Raw genomic sequence first — 17,659 nt, forward strand, 5'->3', positions numbered from 1 at the left:
GTGAATTTACACGGCGACCGATCGACTGAGTGACCGAGTGAGGTAGCCGTTGAGTGGCGTCCAGTTCCAGCCGCTTCTGACCTCCACAAACACTGCGAAGAAGAAGAAACCTGGGAGAAAACTTGTGTTCTACTCCCGCTAATGTGGGACAGTGAGTGGAGTTGACAAGCCCGCTCCGCCACTACTGTATCACCCCTATCACCCCCCCCTTCCTCCTCCTCCTCATTCCCCTCTTCCTCCTCCTCCTCCTCATTCCCCTCTTCCTCCTCCTCCTCCTCATTCCCCTCTTCCTCCTCCTCCTCCTCCTCTCCCGCTCCACACAACCAGGAAATCGTCGAGGTGTGCTTCTCTATCCCGCTGCTGCCTCTACCCCGTCTGCGGGTGTAGATGCACCGTCATTCGCTTGCTTTTGTCTGGTGTGTGTTTTTTTTCCCAAACTCCACCAGTGTGACTTTCTTTGCCGGGCCTCAGTTCGGAAGTCGGACAAACTTGTCTACGCGGAGAGAGACTCCACTCTGGCCGAACAATGAGGTGAGTTAAAGCGGCTTCAATCCCTCCAGAGCTTGAACGTTGTGTTCGTTTCAACCGACAGACACGGAGAAATGCTACCGTGTAACCGAATCCACCGACTCACTGGCGGGTAAATCGCTTGGAAAATCACAGTTCTTTCAACTTCACTCACGCTGTTGTTTCGTCTGTGACGCTCACACGCGTTCACACGCACACATCAACAGACAGGGATAGTGTAGCAGCTTTATTCAGACCTGTAGCAGTAACTCATGTCTGTGTCTGTGTCTGTGTGATAACGACTGCTGCCATAAACCGCTGTTTATGATTAGGTTCCACCTGTTCACTGCTGCTTTGAAGAGGAGAAAAAAAAACACTTGTGTTTGTGGAGCAGGTATGGAAGCAACGTACGTTTGGTGTCGGTTCTTTTGTGTTCTTATTTTGGGCTAAATCAGCAACAGTTAAAGTCAAAGTTTTCATTCTGTTCTGGTCAACATTAGTGTGAAGTTTATTGTGGAAAAGGAATCGAGTGGCACATCAGCAAGTGCTTTCTTTAGCTGCACCATACCCACTCAACCACTGTGCTGCCCTACATTCGTGTTTATGTTGATAATGGACCTCTCTACGTTCGTCTGCAGTATCTGCACATGTTGGTACAACAGTCTGAAGCTTTAGCTCCACTGTCAGGAAAAGAGGATTTTAGAATTCTGGCTGTAAAGGGATGTTTGTTTTACACCACCTTAAAACTCTCACCGCTTTGTCCTAATCAGGGTAGAAAGATCTGGAGATAATCCCAGCTTCAGGTCACCACCGTTGGTGATTGGAAATCAATAATTAGACACAATCAATATTTAGACACAATCAATAATTTAAAAATCTCACAACTAATCAATAATTAGACACAATCAATAATTTAAAAAATCTCACAACCGGACCTGACGGTGCTCGAGGATTTAACTTGTGTCGACAGAACAGCAACAATGATAATGTAGGAATGGTGGACATTTCATTATGACACGTCATGATATTTCTGTTAATGAATCCTCTAGGGAAGTCATGTGTTTAAGTCAAGTCATGCTTTTAAAAAACGCATGTAAACGTGTTGACGTGACTGTAAAAGTACTAGGTGAACACACCTTCAGGTAATGTGGTTGGTAGTTTATCTAGAAAGACTTCACGCCTATGATACAGAGGTATCAACCACAACACTTTTTATTAACTGTGTATGACAGTGTGTATGTATGAGAGTTAAGGGTTTAGGCTCCTATTTAATCAGGTCCAGATGCTTTTTCCCCCCTTTGTATCATTTTAACTAACTTTTAACTTATTAACTTGACCTGAGGCTTATGCAAATAGTTCAGTGAACTTCAATAGAGAATAGATTAGAAGCTTAGGAAAATTTTTCGGCTGCGCAAACGGAAGGAATTAAGCAATAGCAGGGGTTTTGGTCGTATGTTTTTACGTGGTAAACCAGCGCGTACGTTTGAATGATGCTTACATTTTTTGCCATTGCTGTTCTAGCATGCTCTGTGTTTTTGTGGGACTTTAAGTTCAAGATAATGAAATGACGTATGTATGTACGAGGGAAACCCCTAACCCTAAAATATTTTCCAAGATCACGTCGTACCATAACAGATCAATCTGAAACAACGTAATACCAACAGGCTCACTGTTGTTGATTCATTGTTTTTTTTCAATCTGAAACAACGTAATACCAACAGACTCACTGTTCTCTTCCTGCTCGTCCTTGTATAACAACGGTGCAGGAATGTTAAGTCTCTGGATAAATGTTGCAACTTAAATGCAACGACCCCCTCTGCAGTCTAACCTCAAATCTTTTGAGAGAGAAAGATAGACATTGTAACGTACCCAACACTATCTACAAAAATACTAAACGGCCTTGACTGCTGTCAGTGTTCTCTTCCTGGCTCCAGATCTATTCACAATAGATACCAACAATCTGTACAAATAATTTCAGCTTGAGTTTGAAGAAGTCCAGAGTTACCTGCAGTCTGAACGCTGCCTACCTTGCATTTTAGAAAGATCATGTCCACGAATTCCTGGTCCTGTCACAGCCTGTGTAGGCCACAATTACCGGCTCTGAAGCGTCTCCTCTTCTCTTCACTCACTCCCTTTCTCTACCTCCACTTCAGTTGTGATTTTAACCTGATTTAACGTTTTTCTAAGTTTTCTGAAGTTGAACCGATGTAGAGCCACGGTGGTGCAGCAGCTTTGATAACCTGTGTGACGAGTTCTTTATCTCGCATTCATTGCGTTGCCCTTTTCTGTAACAATATATCTCAGCGCAGACACAAGGGTTGGTCCCAACTTTGTATTTGTTTAGCACATATTTTCAGCATGGTAACTTTGATTACAGCAGGACCTGGGAGGCAGTGCAGCTTCCTGGAATCCTGCCACAGTGACATTCACTGCTAACGCTACAGTCGTGTTCTCGACTTAATGAGGACATTAATTGAGTTAATGCTGCATCGGGACAACATTAGTTGTTGACATGGTCGACATGAAACAGGACCAGACTTTTCTAAGGACTACAGACAACAATATGATGACAAAATATATGAAGTAATAGTTCATATTAGGTTAGATATAAGAATAAATAAATACCTTGCTTGTGCAGAATTGTTTTGTTTTGACCCATTAATATTTGCTACCATTCCTCCAAAAGCGACACCGTATCAGCTGCTGTCAGTCCTCCGCTCAGGCCTCAGCAATTTACTCCCCCTAATGGGTGAAAACTGGTATGCGGCCTCGCTCAGCTTTGTTGTCGTTTCTCACTGAGGAATGTAAATGTTGACATAGACGTGCAGTTAGTTGGTCAAAAGTTCAACGCTTTGACCCAGTTAAGAAAATGTTTCGTGGTGAAATGGTTCAACGCCAGAGCTCAACGCTGCCACACACCTGTGAAGCGATGCCTTTACTGCCCGCTCCACCAACGCATGTCTGATAAATTGTATCCTTTGGTGATGAGGTACTCAAAGTGCTTCCGTCTGCATGTATGATTGGCTGCTGTTGTCAGAGAGGCGACTGCTGTTCCCCCCTCTGAGTCAGTGACTGTGTGGCTGTGATTAAACCTAGACCTGCCCTGTCTGACACCAGCTGTATCACCGTGTCCTGGCGAACGTTGAAAGCCAATGATGGAAACGTGCACAGTCGGTGCAGACAGCTGTAATGTATCTGCTTAACACGGTGTCTGCAGTCTGACGAGTTCCATGCGTATCAGTCTAGATGCTCCACATGCCTGGAAGCAACAGCAAAACAGACCATTTTCAGTCCAACCTTCCACACCTTTGTTATTGATCGGCCTTAGAAGCAGGTGAAGGGCTCCCTTCTGTCTTGTTGGTGTCCCAGATGTGGAATTGTGGATTAGAATGCCCCCACCCCCCCCCGCCCCAGGGTCATCTGTGTTCAATCACCATGTCTACCTTAAAATGTGGAATTGTGGATTAGAATGCCCCCCCCCTCAATCACCATGTCTACTTTAACATAGCCCCCTCCCTACTGGAGGTCAAAGCAAATTAGTAGCTATCATTACAGGTAGGTGGCAGTAATTATTCAGTTAGCCTTGTGAGTTTAACAGGCTCAAAGGTATTGGTATTGTGCTAGCTTCTGGTTCATGCTAACTTGTTGTGTAATGTTCGTAACACTGTTTCTGGATTCTTCGTGTCTGAACTTGTTCTTGTAATCTCCTGCACATATTTCTGTTTTCTTCCATCAGAATCAGAGTAGACGTTAAGCTAATGTTTTTATATAAATGCTGCTGTCAAAAAAAATGTATTACTGAATCCTTACGTTCTTAAGAGTTTAAAAAGTTTGATGAAATTCCTCAGTAGTAATAAGAGTCACCAAACATCATTCTTTTGAAATCAAAGTTGTCTTTTGTCACTGGGTTTTGCAGACTTCACCTGAACACATATATATATATATATAAAATGGAAAGCACTAAAATGCTCAGGGTGTGTCTGAAACAGCTTCCTTATCTCTTATTGATTGAGAGTAATGGTTTTATTCGATGCATTTTAAAGAAGTGCATGCTAATTTGCACTTTAGTAGCTTTGCTTGGTAGTGCATATTGCAATATCTGTGTGTATACAGTACACGGAGTTGGAGAAATCTGAATTGTTGTACCGACTACAAATTCCATACGTAAAACAGAGGGTGAAATAACTGATGAATTAAAGGTGAAGCGACAACCAATAACTAGTGTATCAAAATATTGATCCGCTGACCCAATACCGTATCAATATTTTACATCACTGTATTGAATTTTTTTGTCACCAATTCCCAGTCCAATATTCCTGGTGTTGGTTCATTTTCTTTTTCTTTTCTTTCTTCTCTAGTGATTCCAAATGTAGATCCCTCTGTTCCAGTGTTAGTAACCTGATGTTCAGATGGAACAGAGTCTGAGACTAGGATCACGGTACACACCCCACCAACAACTGTTGTATCGCCAAACATTCCACTTGCAAAACTGCAACAACTGTTGTTCTTGTTTCTTTTAACAAATCAGATGTCCAAGGCCGTTTTAAGGACCATGTGTGTGTGTGTGCATCCTAACAAGGCTGTTCGCTCCATCACTCCACGATCTCACGTGTTGAAATGATCAAACCAATTCAGTTTGATACACACATACAACATAGACCAGAGTCAACCCCTCCCTGAAACAAATACACCCCAGTAGGTCCTCCCACCTCTCATAGTCATAAAAAGACCATTATGCCAGCTGGCCTCTCGGATTAGACTCTTTACTACAGGAACTGGTGCACACACAAGACCTTCTATTGTCTGCCTGGTGACAAATCCAGTTTCCTTGCCAGTGGCCAACGTTTCCCATTTAGTCCTGTCTTCAGGCTGTTGCACTCTTTGACAATATCGTTAAACTGTTGCTTACAAACACAGTGTTTTATCGTCTTGACTCGTCGTTGTCCTCGCATGTTAGGTGAGGAGTTTCAGTCAAACTTTTACAGAACCATAGATTTGTGTTGCAAAATTGTGGGTGGTTTCTTGTTGACGTTATAGTCAATTGTGGAAAATGCCTAAATTAAGTAATGTTAATCTGATGTGCTGTCACGCTGTTATTGGCTCAGTATTCTGGAGTGTATATTTAAAAATATAACAAATAATCAGGAACTTTATACAGAAAAAAATGACTCATTTTTTATCCCAGCTACTCATAGTGTGATGTTAAAGCCATCACTGTTACCATGTCAGTTTGTCCATTAAGACAAAAATATTATTTCATGACCATCTTTTTTTTCATATGTAATTTCTGTAAAAAACTACTTTTTCCAAGACCAAAATATTATTTCATGACCATCTTTTTTTCCCCCTATTTAATTTCTGTAAAAAACTGCTTTTTCGAAGACCTGAAATACTGTACACAAAATCACTGTTTTTAGTTGGAAGTTGAAGTTTCTTTTTTTTAAAAAAATATAATAAAGATAAGCTAATATGATATAGGAAATGTCTGATTTGTGTTGATGAAATTATCTTTATAAAAACATCCATTTCAGAGTGACTGATTGTTTAACCTGGCCGTAATCCAGTGATTCCAACACAAAACTTGGAGAATTCTTCTTCAGTCGGAGTCCGTCGGCGGTCAGTAGAAACTCCAACACAACCCCCGCAGTGAATGAAATTAAATTACAAGCTCATCTGCTGCCCCTGTGGTCTTTACATCAGTGACATCATTCCAGCTGATGGAGAGCCCGCGTCTAACATTATCGTGAAACCGAAGCTTTTTGCGGAGAGAAGTAGTGCAGTAATGCCTTTGTGTACGTCGTGTGGTCAGCACTGCTAACAGACACAGAGATACTTTAGCTACATTTGGGATGGGGGAGGCGGGGGGTGTCCTCTGCTTAATGGAGCATAATGGATGCGAGTGAGTATAAAAAGTACTTTATACTGTCAGCCACCATAAACCTCCCAAGCGTTCAGGTCTTCAGACTCTAACTTTACTGATCTGGATGGTAGTGAGCGCCGTCTTATGAGATGAAGCACAACTGGCAGAGACCCAGGAACCGCTGTACCGTCTGCAGCTGTTCTTACTGTACCTGTTTTCACCAGTCGAGTACTGGTACCTGGTGAAAACAGGTACAGTAAGACAACATACCTGAAGGTTTTTGGTAATTCTTTGAAATTCTATTTGCAATTCTGGATCCTCCTGGAGGATCAGGTTGTTTCAGTCCTCCCAAAAGTGCTCCCTCTTTTAAACCAACAGTCTATTATGTCTTGACAGGACTGTCATTTGTGTTTGCACTGTTTATAAATTAACTTCATACAAAGTTAATCTTCGGCAAGGCTCCAAGAACTTTAGCCCGATTATCTTCTACCTCAGCTCAGGTAACTGTTTGTCTGTACCAGAGCTGCAAATATTGATTATATTAATAGCTGTAAATAGTCAGCTGTGTTAAGGAACCACAGATACAATGTTTACCTGCATAAAGGAAATCATATTTGAAAAGCTGTGATTGAGGTAATTGATGATCTGATGATTATAACATTGGGACTTGGCAGGGATTTTTGCAGAGATCTTGTTGACATTTTTGCTTGATATTATGCATTGTTTTATCAGTTTTTTAGTGGTATTATTTCTTTTGGGGAGGGGGCGGTTGGTAAAAAAAAGTTAAGTAAACTGTTCAGTGAATATATCCTTCCTTCAGTTGTGTCTACAGGTCGGGGCAGCTGAGCCTTTCTCTGGGGGTTGTTCCAAACGTCTGACTCCTCCTTGGCCTGAGTCGAGGAGGATGTGCTCCAACCTGTAAAAGGAATTGAGCTCAAGTCAAGAGAACGGAGGTGAAATGGTTCCAAATATGGGCATGGAGTGTGCCAACACACCCCCCACATCCCCTTTGAAACACACATACACACAGACTAAAAGGAAGGAATAGGCCCTGGCCCTTGAAGTGGTCAACGAAATGAAAGTTTATGTTGTCAACATTTCTGCAAAGAATCCGTGATGGTGGGCAAAGATGACTCAGTGGCCAAAGAACGCTGAGGGGGATTTCTCATTTGAAGTATTTTTAACTGGAGATTTCTGACTCGATCCAAACAATTGTAGGGACCGAGAGGAGAGTGGAAACACAACGTGTTTCAACATCAGTATCCTAAGATTAGGTGGAAACAGAAAGCAGTAGCCTACAGCTAGTGTGTGTTTGTGGTGTTTGAGCCGCGTGCTAGGACCTGTGCGTCCAGGAGCAGCTATGAGGAAAAAGACCAGGAAAGAATGAGCTCAGTGAGACGGTGGTGATGTAGCTGCTGTGTCTGTGAAGCTTCTCAGTAACAACGTTGTTTCAAAGTTTTCAACTGGACTTTCTTAAAGATGGCTTCTCTTTGTTTTGATTTTTTTTTCTTCTTAAACGAAATAAAAGATCACGGCACAACAAAACCAAGAACATCTCGGCGTTTAAGAGGCTAAAACTAAGTTTAAGTTTAACTACTTTGTCAGTGAATTGAAATGTAGTCAACTATTCAAATAAAACTGAGCAGTTAATAGTAAATCCAACAGGAGTGGTTCCAACACTCACTTCAAACCATGAAAGAGGTTTTTTTTTAAACAGATTTTTTTTTAGGAAAGGTCAATTTACATCCCTTTCAGTGGAACAGAGCTATTAAAATAAGCCCCACTTTTAAAAAACCTGTAATCTCATCTCCAGTCAGCTACATATTAACATTTATGGGACAATCGTTCCTCGCACCAGGACGTGTACTTTGTCGTTTGAAGCTTATCTTGCACTTAACTGATGCAGTTACTGATAGATTTTTATAAACAAAGAGTTTCACTGGACGTCTTTCTTTAGAAAAGTTTGGACGTGAGGTCATGTAAAAGGCCCCCCCCGGTGGCCGAGCGCTGCTCACGTGACCCGAGGTTACTATGAGGACACTGTACGTCAGCCCCGTCCTCAACAAATTTTCTTGTGTCCCAGAGTGCACCAGGGGTCAAGTGTGTTATTCATTTCTGACCCCGGTCCAGGTTTCATAATGAGACAGTTTCTTTTCCCCAGTTGAATTTTGTTAACTGTAAACAGAACATTCTTCAGAGGTGGCGTTTCTCAGTACAGTTTGTTATATTTTATTATTATATTTGTTTTATTACTCAGAGGAAACTGATGAGGCTGTGCTGATGTGGTACAGGCCGTGGTTCACGGGGACATTCCCGTACTTATTCGTGGTGAGTTTTCCCATGCTGCGTCTTTGTTCTCACTTCTGTTTTTTTAGCTCGTGTGTATGTTTCTATATTCTGTGTCTTTCCCCAGTGTTATTTCTGATCAGTTTTGTGGTTGATAGTGACATTTAATACTAATAAATAAGCTTTCACAATAAGTGTCAGCTGTTAAAAGGAAAAAAAATCAACCTTCAAGGGGGTAAAACACATAAAATGTGAGAGATCGTTAGGTTTTTGCCACAAACTTTGATCCAATTTCACTTAAACTAAAAAAAAAAGAGAATCAGAGCTGTAGAAAAAGATCTTTGTGATTGTGTTTTTTTTTTTCTTCAATTCCTGCCAGTATCAGTGTCATCTTCAACTAAACAGTACATAGTCAGTACATTTACACTTCACTCTGATTATAACTCTTTACATTTTCGTCAGTACATTTACACTTCACTCTGATTTTAACTCTTTACATTTTTGTGAGATTTTTCTTTGGTGTGCTGTTGGGTTTTTCCTAATGAAAACTTTGTGCCGTGTTTGTTCCACACTGGTATAGATCAATGCCTTCTCTGACGACATAAATATTTATCACGTGTGTCTAATATTCTTCGGCCGTGCTCTATTTTTATCTGGCTGTGAAGGGAGTGTAGCTGTGGTTTGTTTACATAGACACAGTCAAGTGACTTATTGTCTGAATCTGTCGTTGTTTTTTTCTCCGCAGTGAGAGGAGAAAGAAACGTTAATGATGAGTCAGTGGCTGCTGTCTTTTCTGTAGTTGTGAGGATCGGGAATTATTACAGCATGTGGTAATGGTTTAATGAGTTGCGTGTGTGTATATAAAGCAGGTATGTCTGGGAATCAAAGTGAAGGAAGTGAATGAAGGAGGTAAGAGAAGCTGGGTGGGAGGGTCAGGTACGTGGAGGAGGGACGAGTCACCGGGCCTGACTGTACTTGCCAACACATTTGGGGAAAAGCTCCGAGAGCAAAGCCATATACAGACATTTCCAAAGGAGCGTGTGTCCCAACCGTGCACTGCAGTTTCCTGTTAACTCCTCCCTGACCGCTGAGCCACAGTGGGATGAAGAATCCACGCTTCCTCCTTCAAGCTCCACTGAAGACTGTCTCCCGGTTTAGATTCTTGTCCACATGTCGTCATCATCATCATCATCATCATCATCGTGCATCGGAGTGATTTACTGGAGGGATTCTTAAAGTTAGTCACTCCAAGTATTGGTCAAGATTCAAAAGTTTGTTACCTGCACTTTATTCAGTGAACAAAGTACAGTAAAAAAAAGAAAGAAAAACATTTTTACACACTAAAAAACAACAGTTTATTCCACCATATTTTTCTCTAATTCATTAAATAAAATCAGAGAAAAAAATGGACTCTTGAAGAAACAGAAAAGCTTAATGAGCGTTTGGTTTGTCAAGGTTATAGTAGGAAGTTACTGACTCCAGGCGTTGGTCATCGATCATCATCAATAAGTCAGTAACTTTTTAAAGTAACTTTCACTCCGTTTACTTCCACATCCAGTGGTTTCTGTCCTCTCTGTCCACCAGTTATTTGTGGTGTGTCAGGAGGACACGTGGACACGCGTGTGTGTTGGCAGGTGTCCACGGTCACTATCTTTATGTGTGTGTGTTTTTGTAACATGCTTTTAGAGTTTCGATGTCAGCGGTTCTATCAATAATGTATCTGCTCACTCTCAGTCTCAGTCTCAGTCCTGAGCTCCTGCTTTCTCCAACATTAAATATGCATCCAACGCTAAGACCGACGTCTCTGTCCCCTCCCTGTCACACACGCACACACACACACACGCACGCACGCATCATCAGCAGACCTGATGCAGATGGGATTTAAGTTTAGGTAAATCTGTAACATGGAACAGCGGTGTAATGAGATGAAGATGAAGGAAGAAGAAGAAGAGAAAACAACAATGAGACGGTGACAGAACGGTGTTGTTGAACCGCTGTTCTCTTCCTGTGAGTGACACCAAACGTATGTCTGTCTGTTGAGTCTGTGTGACGTTAATGTGTGACACGCAGACCCGTTACACAGCGGTTTACATTCGTGGTAACGTGGCAGGTTAAGGAGATTACAGTTAATCCATCATAACAGCATTGACTTATTTCCTGTCTTTTTTTTTTTCAGGCTTCCTTATGTTTTCACACTAAGCTGCAACCGTGAAGCTTAACTTTTTTTTTTTTTTCCCCTACAAGTGCTTTATCAGTATACTAGAACATACACAGTATGTGTGTGTGTGTGTGTAAGTGTGTAAGGGCTGTCCATATTAGGCTTTAGTGGCAGCAGGAAGTAGGTTGTGGCTTTAGTGCTGTGTCACCGGAAGCAGCAGATTGTATCAAGGCCCGGACAGATGGATGGAGAGGGGGAATGGATGGATTAGAAGACCAGAGGAACAGAGTGGGTGTTGGGTGGGCAAAAAAAAAAATAAAAAAAAGAACTAACCGTTATCTATCGCTCTGTGTCCTCGTCCAAACTGATTACTGTTGATTTGATACTTTAACAAGGCTGTTTTTACACTGAGTTTCTCCTTATAATATTTAAAAAAAAATAGTTTTACGATACTGCATTGATATTCAACAGAATAGTGAAGACTTGTTCAGTCAGTAAGAAACAGCATGTTTTGTTTTTGTTTTTTTTTCTTCAATGATCTCAAAGAATGTGTGGGTGTTTTTTTTTTCTCGTCTTCCTTGTTTTTCTGTCTTCAGGCTGAGTGTAAGGAGGTGCGTACTGACGTCGAGCAGGTGGAAGATTCCAGAGCTTTTAGCTTAGCTCTTTGGCTGAGTTTGGCACCACTTCCTGTCTTTGTCAGGACCTCATTGTTGTCTCTACCTCGCACTTTGTTTGGGATCAAGCTAATCTTTTTATAATCTTTCTCCTCTCGACTCAACACTTTGTCTTTATGGGTGTACCTCCAGCTGGTAAAAAAATGTGTCTAAAAAACAATGCTTTTTTTTTTTCTTTCCTTTTTTTTAACCACACGTGCTCCACCCAACTCTCAGCCTGCCTTTCAGCACTGACACTGTAATCATGATTATTAATACAAACTGAAACTCTGACGCTCAGTCTCTCTGATCTCTCTCTGTTTTCTCCGTGTCACTGTCATCACTGACTGTCTGTGAAATGGTTTGTTTATAATTGTTGTGTTTTTGGTCGGTTTGTTCATCCTGTGTCTCCTCTCCATCCTCACCTCCCCCCGGTGTTTGCTTGTCCCCCCCCCCTCCAGCTGCAGCGAACATTAAACACCATCATTTTACAATACGTCAGACTAGTTTTAACTAGTGTTGATATGTGGTTACATGGTCCTCTTTGTTGGAATTTAGAGAACTAAATAGCAGATTTAATGTTATATTTAGTAGTTTAGAATGTAGTCGTGTAAATGTCTCACACATTATTGGTACATTTTTGAATGTAGGCCCTGGACTTCTCTGAAAATAAAAAGGCATTTGACGAAACTCCCATGTTTAGGGAGTATTAAAATCTCAACAATAAGAACTTTTTTTTTTAAATTAAATTTAAAAAAAATCAATTAATTGTGAATGAATATTTATTTTTGTAAACAACCTGTCGTCCCGTACGAATACGTTTGTACATGAAAAACATCTTTCTATCTCTGCCAGATAATCCCATGAGAATCTGCTCGTTTGTGTTCATTCTTAGTTCTTGAAAGCAAAAAAAAAAAAAAGGTAAATAAATCTTGTGTCTGTGGTTTTGTCTACAGCTGTCACATGGCCCTACATTCAGAGGGCGTGTTGGTGTGAGTGTGCAGTCACCGCCACAAACCCATGTGGTCTCATTTTTGTGGCTTTACTTTCATCTGGAAAAATTGCGTCGCAACCGGCTCCGAGATGTTCACTTAACGTAAAAGCTTCACTCTTTTCCTAATGGCTGCTAGAAGAAAAAGTGTTGCTGAAACTTCAACATCTTACAGTGTCAAGTCTTAATATCAGTGGAGATTAGGGATCTCCAATTTGAAGTTTTGCCGATATTATCGATTATGATCGATTAAATATTTCTCCCTGTTCTTGTGGACTTGTCTTCCAGTGAATCAAGTATTTGCCAGGCTCGGGCCACGGTGATGATATATGACGACGGCAGTAAGAAGTGGATGCCTGCGGGCGCTGGACCCCAGACCTTCAGCAGAGTCCAGATCTACCACAACCCCACCACTAACGCCTTCAGGATAGTGGGACGCAAGATGCAATCTGACCAGCAGGTAACGCTCTCTGAGCTGCCGTGTGTCACAGTGTGTGTGTTAGTCTGTGTGTGTGTGTGTCGGTTATGTCACGTTGTCAGATGGTCCGATGAGTGCAGTGAGTGAGCGGACACTTGATCTCTCTGTGCTTTCATTCATTCACACCGTGGCTCCGTTCCTGATGACAGACAGTAGAGCTTTGTGACTTATTTTTATCATCATCAGATTTGACTGAGCTACCGTTGTTGTCTGCTGTTTTAGAGTTTGTTTGGTTTTTTTTTTATTTCACATCAAGCAGTCGATAAGAAGATGAAATTACAGCACAAATTTAAAAACAAATCTGCATTGTCATTTTTTTATTTTTAGGAAAAAGCTGAAGTAAAGAACTTTTTTTTTTTTTTACATTTTTGGTACTTGTAATGAAAGGCTTAATAATGTTAGGCATTTTTTTATTGCACAAAACTTCATAAATGTACATCAGCTAGAGTCAAAGCTATGTCACAGAAAAGCTGTTTGATTTCCTGTTACTTTTCTTCAAACAGGAACTGCAGCAGCAGCTCATGATTGAAACCAGGAATTTGAAGAAGATGAGAAATTTTTACCTGAAGCTCCTTCAACAGGAGAGAAAACACAAAGGTAACGTTTTAATCAAGAGCACTGGTCAATGATGGTGACCTAAGCTTAGCTAAAATGGTACGAACTTTATCCAACAGGTTCTGCGAACAAACTGATGCTCTCCAAACTGAAGTCCCAGCTTGAGGAGCTTAGATCGAAAGTGATGTTTTTGGAGTCTGTCATGAAATACCTGGAGGTACTTGGAGAGAGAAAAACTAGATCATATTTTTATCTAAATCTCTACACATGATGTCATGTGGGGATGTGATGATCAAGGTTCTCTATGTTTCTGTAGATTCTCAGTGTGGAACAGTGGGGATTGGAAGTGTCATTGTTGCCCTCTTTAGTCTCTGGTTCCGTTGATCTTCATCCCTCTGAGGACGTGTCCTTTTTGAACTTTGGCAACAGTAAACAGAAAAGAATCCTGCAGGCGGGGTCTCCTCAGGGCCTCATGGCCTACCTCTACAGCAGGTGTTGTTGCTGGGGGTTTAGCCTTCACTTCACTTGTGTCGACATGCCTGAAAACAACTCCAAGTGTCTGAACTTGTGAAGGCCGACTGACGCCTCACACTCAGCCCTTGTAGATGTTTGAATGCCTCTGCACCTACGTACTGAGACATTAGGCACTTGAATGGTTTTGAGATAAAACCTAAGAAGCGATGCCTTGAACAAACTCATTTTTATCACTTTTATCACAGAAATGCTGCGTCAGAGGGCTACATCCAGCAGTTCCTGTACACCTACCGTTTCCTCTGCACTCCTGAGCAGTTACTGCAGTTCTTGATAAATACCCTCCGTCTGTCTGTGTATATACACTGTGTAAAGTCACATTTAGCTCATGTTGCTCTTGTCCCTGTTTAATTTGTCCTGCTGTGCTGTGATGATTGAACTCCACCGTGTCTGTGCTCTCCTCTGAACCTGCCCCTCTTTGCCCCCCCTTCTCCTGCCCCTCCTTTCACTGCCTGCTCTGATATTTGCCCTGACAGGGTGTCCTCTCCTCCCATCTGCCCTGTGGAATCCAGGGGGTGTTTAACCAATAGGGAAATGGTGGGTCAGCACATTCTGAGCTCAGAACCCAGAACTTTTTTTTTTTTTCGCTTTCAGTTCACGGGCTTCACGCCACCTAGTGGAAGGAATACAAACCAAACTGGGCATTTTCCCATTTAAACACAGCTGGGAATCAGGTTTTTATGAGGTTCAAATAATTTTTTCCAGCTTGATCCTGATGAATCCACTCACTACATTTTTTTTAAAAGGTGAATTTATGTGAAACATTTGTTCCATCTGTCACGACCAGTGGAACAGTGTCACGGCCACAGACCTTTTCACCAGCTCTGCCTAAATCGTCTCCGTACCGATGCTTCTTCTACAGGTGGTTATCAACTGTCCCATCATCAGAGGACTCAAATACAACCAGGCCACACCCAACTTCCACCAGTGGCGAGATGCCCGACAGGTTTGGGGGCTCAACTTTGGCAGTAAGGAGGATGCTACTCTGTTTGCCAACGGCATGGCTCACGCTCTGGACGTGATCAGCTCCATGGCAGATGCTGGTAAATATTATCTTTTTACTGAATAATTAATTTTTTTTAAATTTTTTTTATTGTTGCTGTATGTAAACTCACAGATGTTAACCATGACATTTTAAACCCAGTTTTTTTTTTCATTTGTTTATTCTCTATTTATACGGTTTGTGTGTTTTTTTTTCCCTTTATTTTCCCAAGGCTATGCCACACTTCCCCGTCCGGTGTCAAATGGTCCGTCTCCAGAAGAGCTTGAACAACAGCGGAGGTAACTTCAGACCTTTACTCTTATAATTCTAACAAAGACCTGGATCCACCGACCTTTATTCATATGTTCTCTACATATATTTATAATTTGATTTCAGGACAAGCTAATCAATGCTAACACAAGTACAACTATGATAACGGTTGATGAGTCTGTGTTGCTCTACAGCCATTAGCACACACGCACATGTAGAGGATTTGTCGGCATTAGCTTGACACTGCTAATGCTCTGGTCAGCCCCCGTAGGTCAAAGGTTAAAAAAAAAACAACAGAAGAGTGAACAACAATGATATCAACTGCCCCTGAGTTTGGCTGCTGATGTGTGGTATCAAACACACAGTGTCTGAAGTCTGATCTCTTTTCCCTGTTCAGGCTTTTTATCTATGTTTTAAATCACGGTGAATTCCACTGCGCACCTGTGATTGGGTTCATGGGAGAAACTCATCTCTCACCGACTTGTTTGCAGGTTGGAGCAGCAGAAGTTGGAACAGCAGGAACGGGAGCGGCAGGAGAGAGAAAGACAGGAGCGGGAGCAACAGGAAAGAGAGAGACTGGAAAGAGAAAGACAAGCAGCTGCAGGTCGGGAAACACCTGCTCTGATCGGCATTCATGCTGATTCATCCAGTACAGAACTGTGGAAGAACTCATAATGACTAGTAGAATTCAGATTGATAGATTAGTCAACAGAGACAGGTCAAGGGTCAAGTTTAAACTACATGACACTTCACCTCTCGTTTTGTTTGTTTTTTTAGTCCCTATTCCTCCAGCTCCACCTTTGGCCTCCGGAGGTGTTGTTCCACCACCGCCCCCTCCTCCACCTCCTGGCCCGCCTCCAGCCTGTAGTATCCCTCCACCTCCTGGCCCACCTCCTGGGGGACCGCCGCCTGCTCCGCCCTTGCCCACTTCAGGAGGAGGAGGAGGAGGAGGTGGTGGTGGCCTCGGTGGTGATGGTGGATTGGCTGCTGCTCTAGCAGGAGCCAAACTTCGCAAAGTGTCCAAGGTGAATAAGCAACAACAGTTTGACAACTCTCTGCTATCAGTATTCCTGATATATAAATGTTATATATTATTATTATATACTTATCTGCTGCTGTACTGGTTAAAGGTTTACAGTTCTGTAGTGTCTGACTGACTCGACTTAATTCTGTTACCTCTTATTTCCAGCAGGAGGATTCAGGCTCTGGCATAAACAGAGCCGACTCCTCACGCAGCAGTAACGCCTCCATTGGAGGAGGAGGAGGAGGAGGGGGAGGAGGTGGTCTAATGGGTGAGATGAGTGCCATCCTGGCCAGAAGGTGGGTAGTTTGAAAATAAATGCACTCCCATAAAACTCAAACTGTAAAGTGAAATATGAAATTCTTAAAAAAAAGGCTTTACTGTCTACAGACCACTGTTGTTGTTCATGTAGTTTTTTGTTTTTTTTTGTCAACAGGAGAAAAGCTGCAGACACAGGGGAGAAGCCGTCTGTGAAGACACAAGATAATGTAAGATTTTCATGATTTAAAAAAAACTGTTTCTCTATGACTGACACACTTCCTTCGGTGCTGTAGTTTCAGAGATACAGCATCTCTACGCTAGGGATTTATAGCATCTTAAAACATGGGGATTTTTCTTCTTATTTGTTATGTTCAAAATGGTCATTAAAATGTATTATTTGTGTTGTAAAATACAGTTAAACTGTAAAGAGAGTTATGAAAATTTAATAAGAGCCTCGTCTCACGGAACCGTTCCGGTGAATATTGTCTGTATAGTATATAACATATAGTCTTAGTCCAGCACCGACGGCTACAGACAGTTACGTCCATTTCTCACCAACGGTCTGTGAATGTGACCAAACACTGCTGGTAATAGGTGGGTTAAAAAAACGAAGAAAGACAGACAGGTTGACTATGACTCACTGTGAAAACAATCTCTGTGTATCTTCACAGGATGATTCAGAGTCTCAAGGTCAAAGTGGTAAGAACCAAACACGCCACCTACACCCTGGTGATAATAATTTGAACAGCATCCATTTTTTTTATTTTTTTAATCGCTGTTTTTATTTTATTTCCACCCTCCCTCTCAGACACTCTGAGACGACCTTGGGAGAAGGCATCCATGGTCAGGTAAGCCTGCGGTCGCCCTCCGTGTCTCTGCCTCACCATCAGCTGTGAATGAGCAAACCCCAAACTCAGCATGAGTGTGCGTCACAGCGGCGTGTGGATACAAGTGTGTCTTATTGTGTGTGTGTGTGTGCGTCTGCTTTCCATCTCCGTTCTAAGAAGAGAGTGTGTGTGTCTCACTAACAGGAATAACTCCATCACCAAGAACTTGGACTCCACTTCCTCATTGTCCCAAGGTTTCAGGTATACATGCTGTCCCGT

General features: G+C 42.0%; 1 protein-coding gene across 3 annotated transcripts in view; it reads left to right on the forward strand.

The window, feature by feature from the left end:
- Positions 1-284: 284 nt before the first annotated feature.
- vaspb (vasodilator stimulated phosphoprotein b) overlaps positions 285-17,659 on the forward strand; it is a 19,840-nt gene continuing 2,465 nt past the window's right edge. The window contains exons 1-11 of one of the 3 annotated variants that reach the window (XM_017032263.2): positions 285-531; positions 12,744-12,915; positions 14,882-15,062; positions 15,234-15,300; positions 15,763-15,875; positions 16,049-16,296; positions 16,464-16,591; positions 16,729-16,780; positions 17,225-17,252; positions 17,362-17,401; positions 17,585-17,641. In XM_017032263.2, the coding sequence (XP_016887752.1) occupies positions 527-531; positions 12,744-12,915; positions 14,882-15,062; positions 15,234-15,300; positions 15,763-15,875; positions 16,049-16,296; positions 16,464-16,591; positions 16,729-16,780; positions 17,225-17,252; positions 17,362-17,401; positions 17,585-17,641 (1,091 nt within the window). In that variant the 5' untranslated portion in view covers positions 285-526. Of the gene's footprint in view, positions 532-12,743; positions 12,916-14,881; positions 15,063-15,233; positions 15,301-15,762; positions 15,876-16,048; positions 16,297-16,460; positions 16,592-16,728; positions 16,781-17,224; positions 17,253-17,361; positions 17,402-17,584; positions 17,642-17,659 lie in introns of all 3 variants that reach the window. The other 2 variants (XM_008308491.3, XM_008308492.3) reach the window with 2 other exon arrangements.

The sequence above is a fragment of the Cynoglossus semilaevis genome, chromosome 4 (assembly GCF_000523025.1).
Source record: "Cynoglossus semilaevis isolate Cse_v1.0 chromosome 4, Cse_v1.0, whole genome shotgun sequence".
Lineage (NCBI taxonomy): Eukaryota > Metazoa > Chordata > Actinopteri > Pleuronectiformes > Cynoglossidae > Cynoglossus > Cynoglossus semilaevis.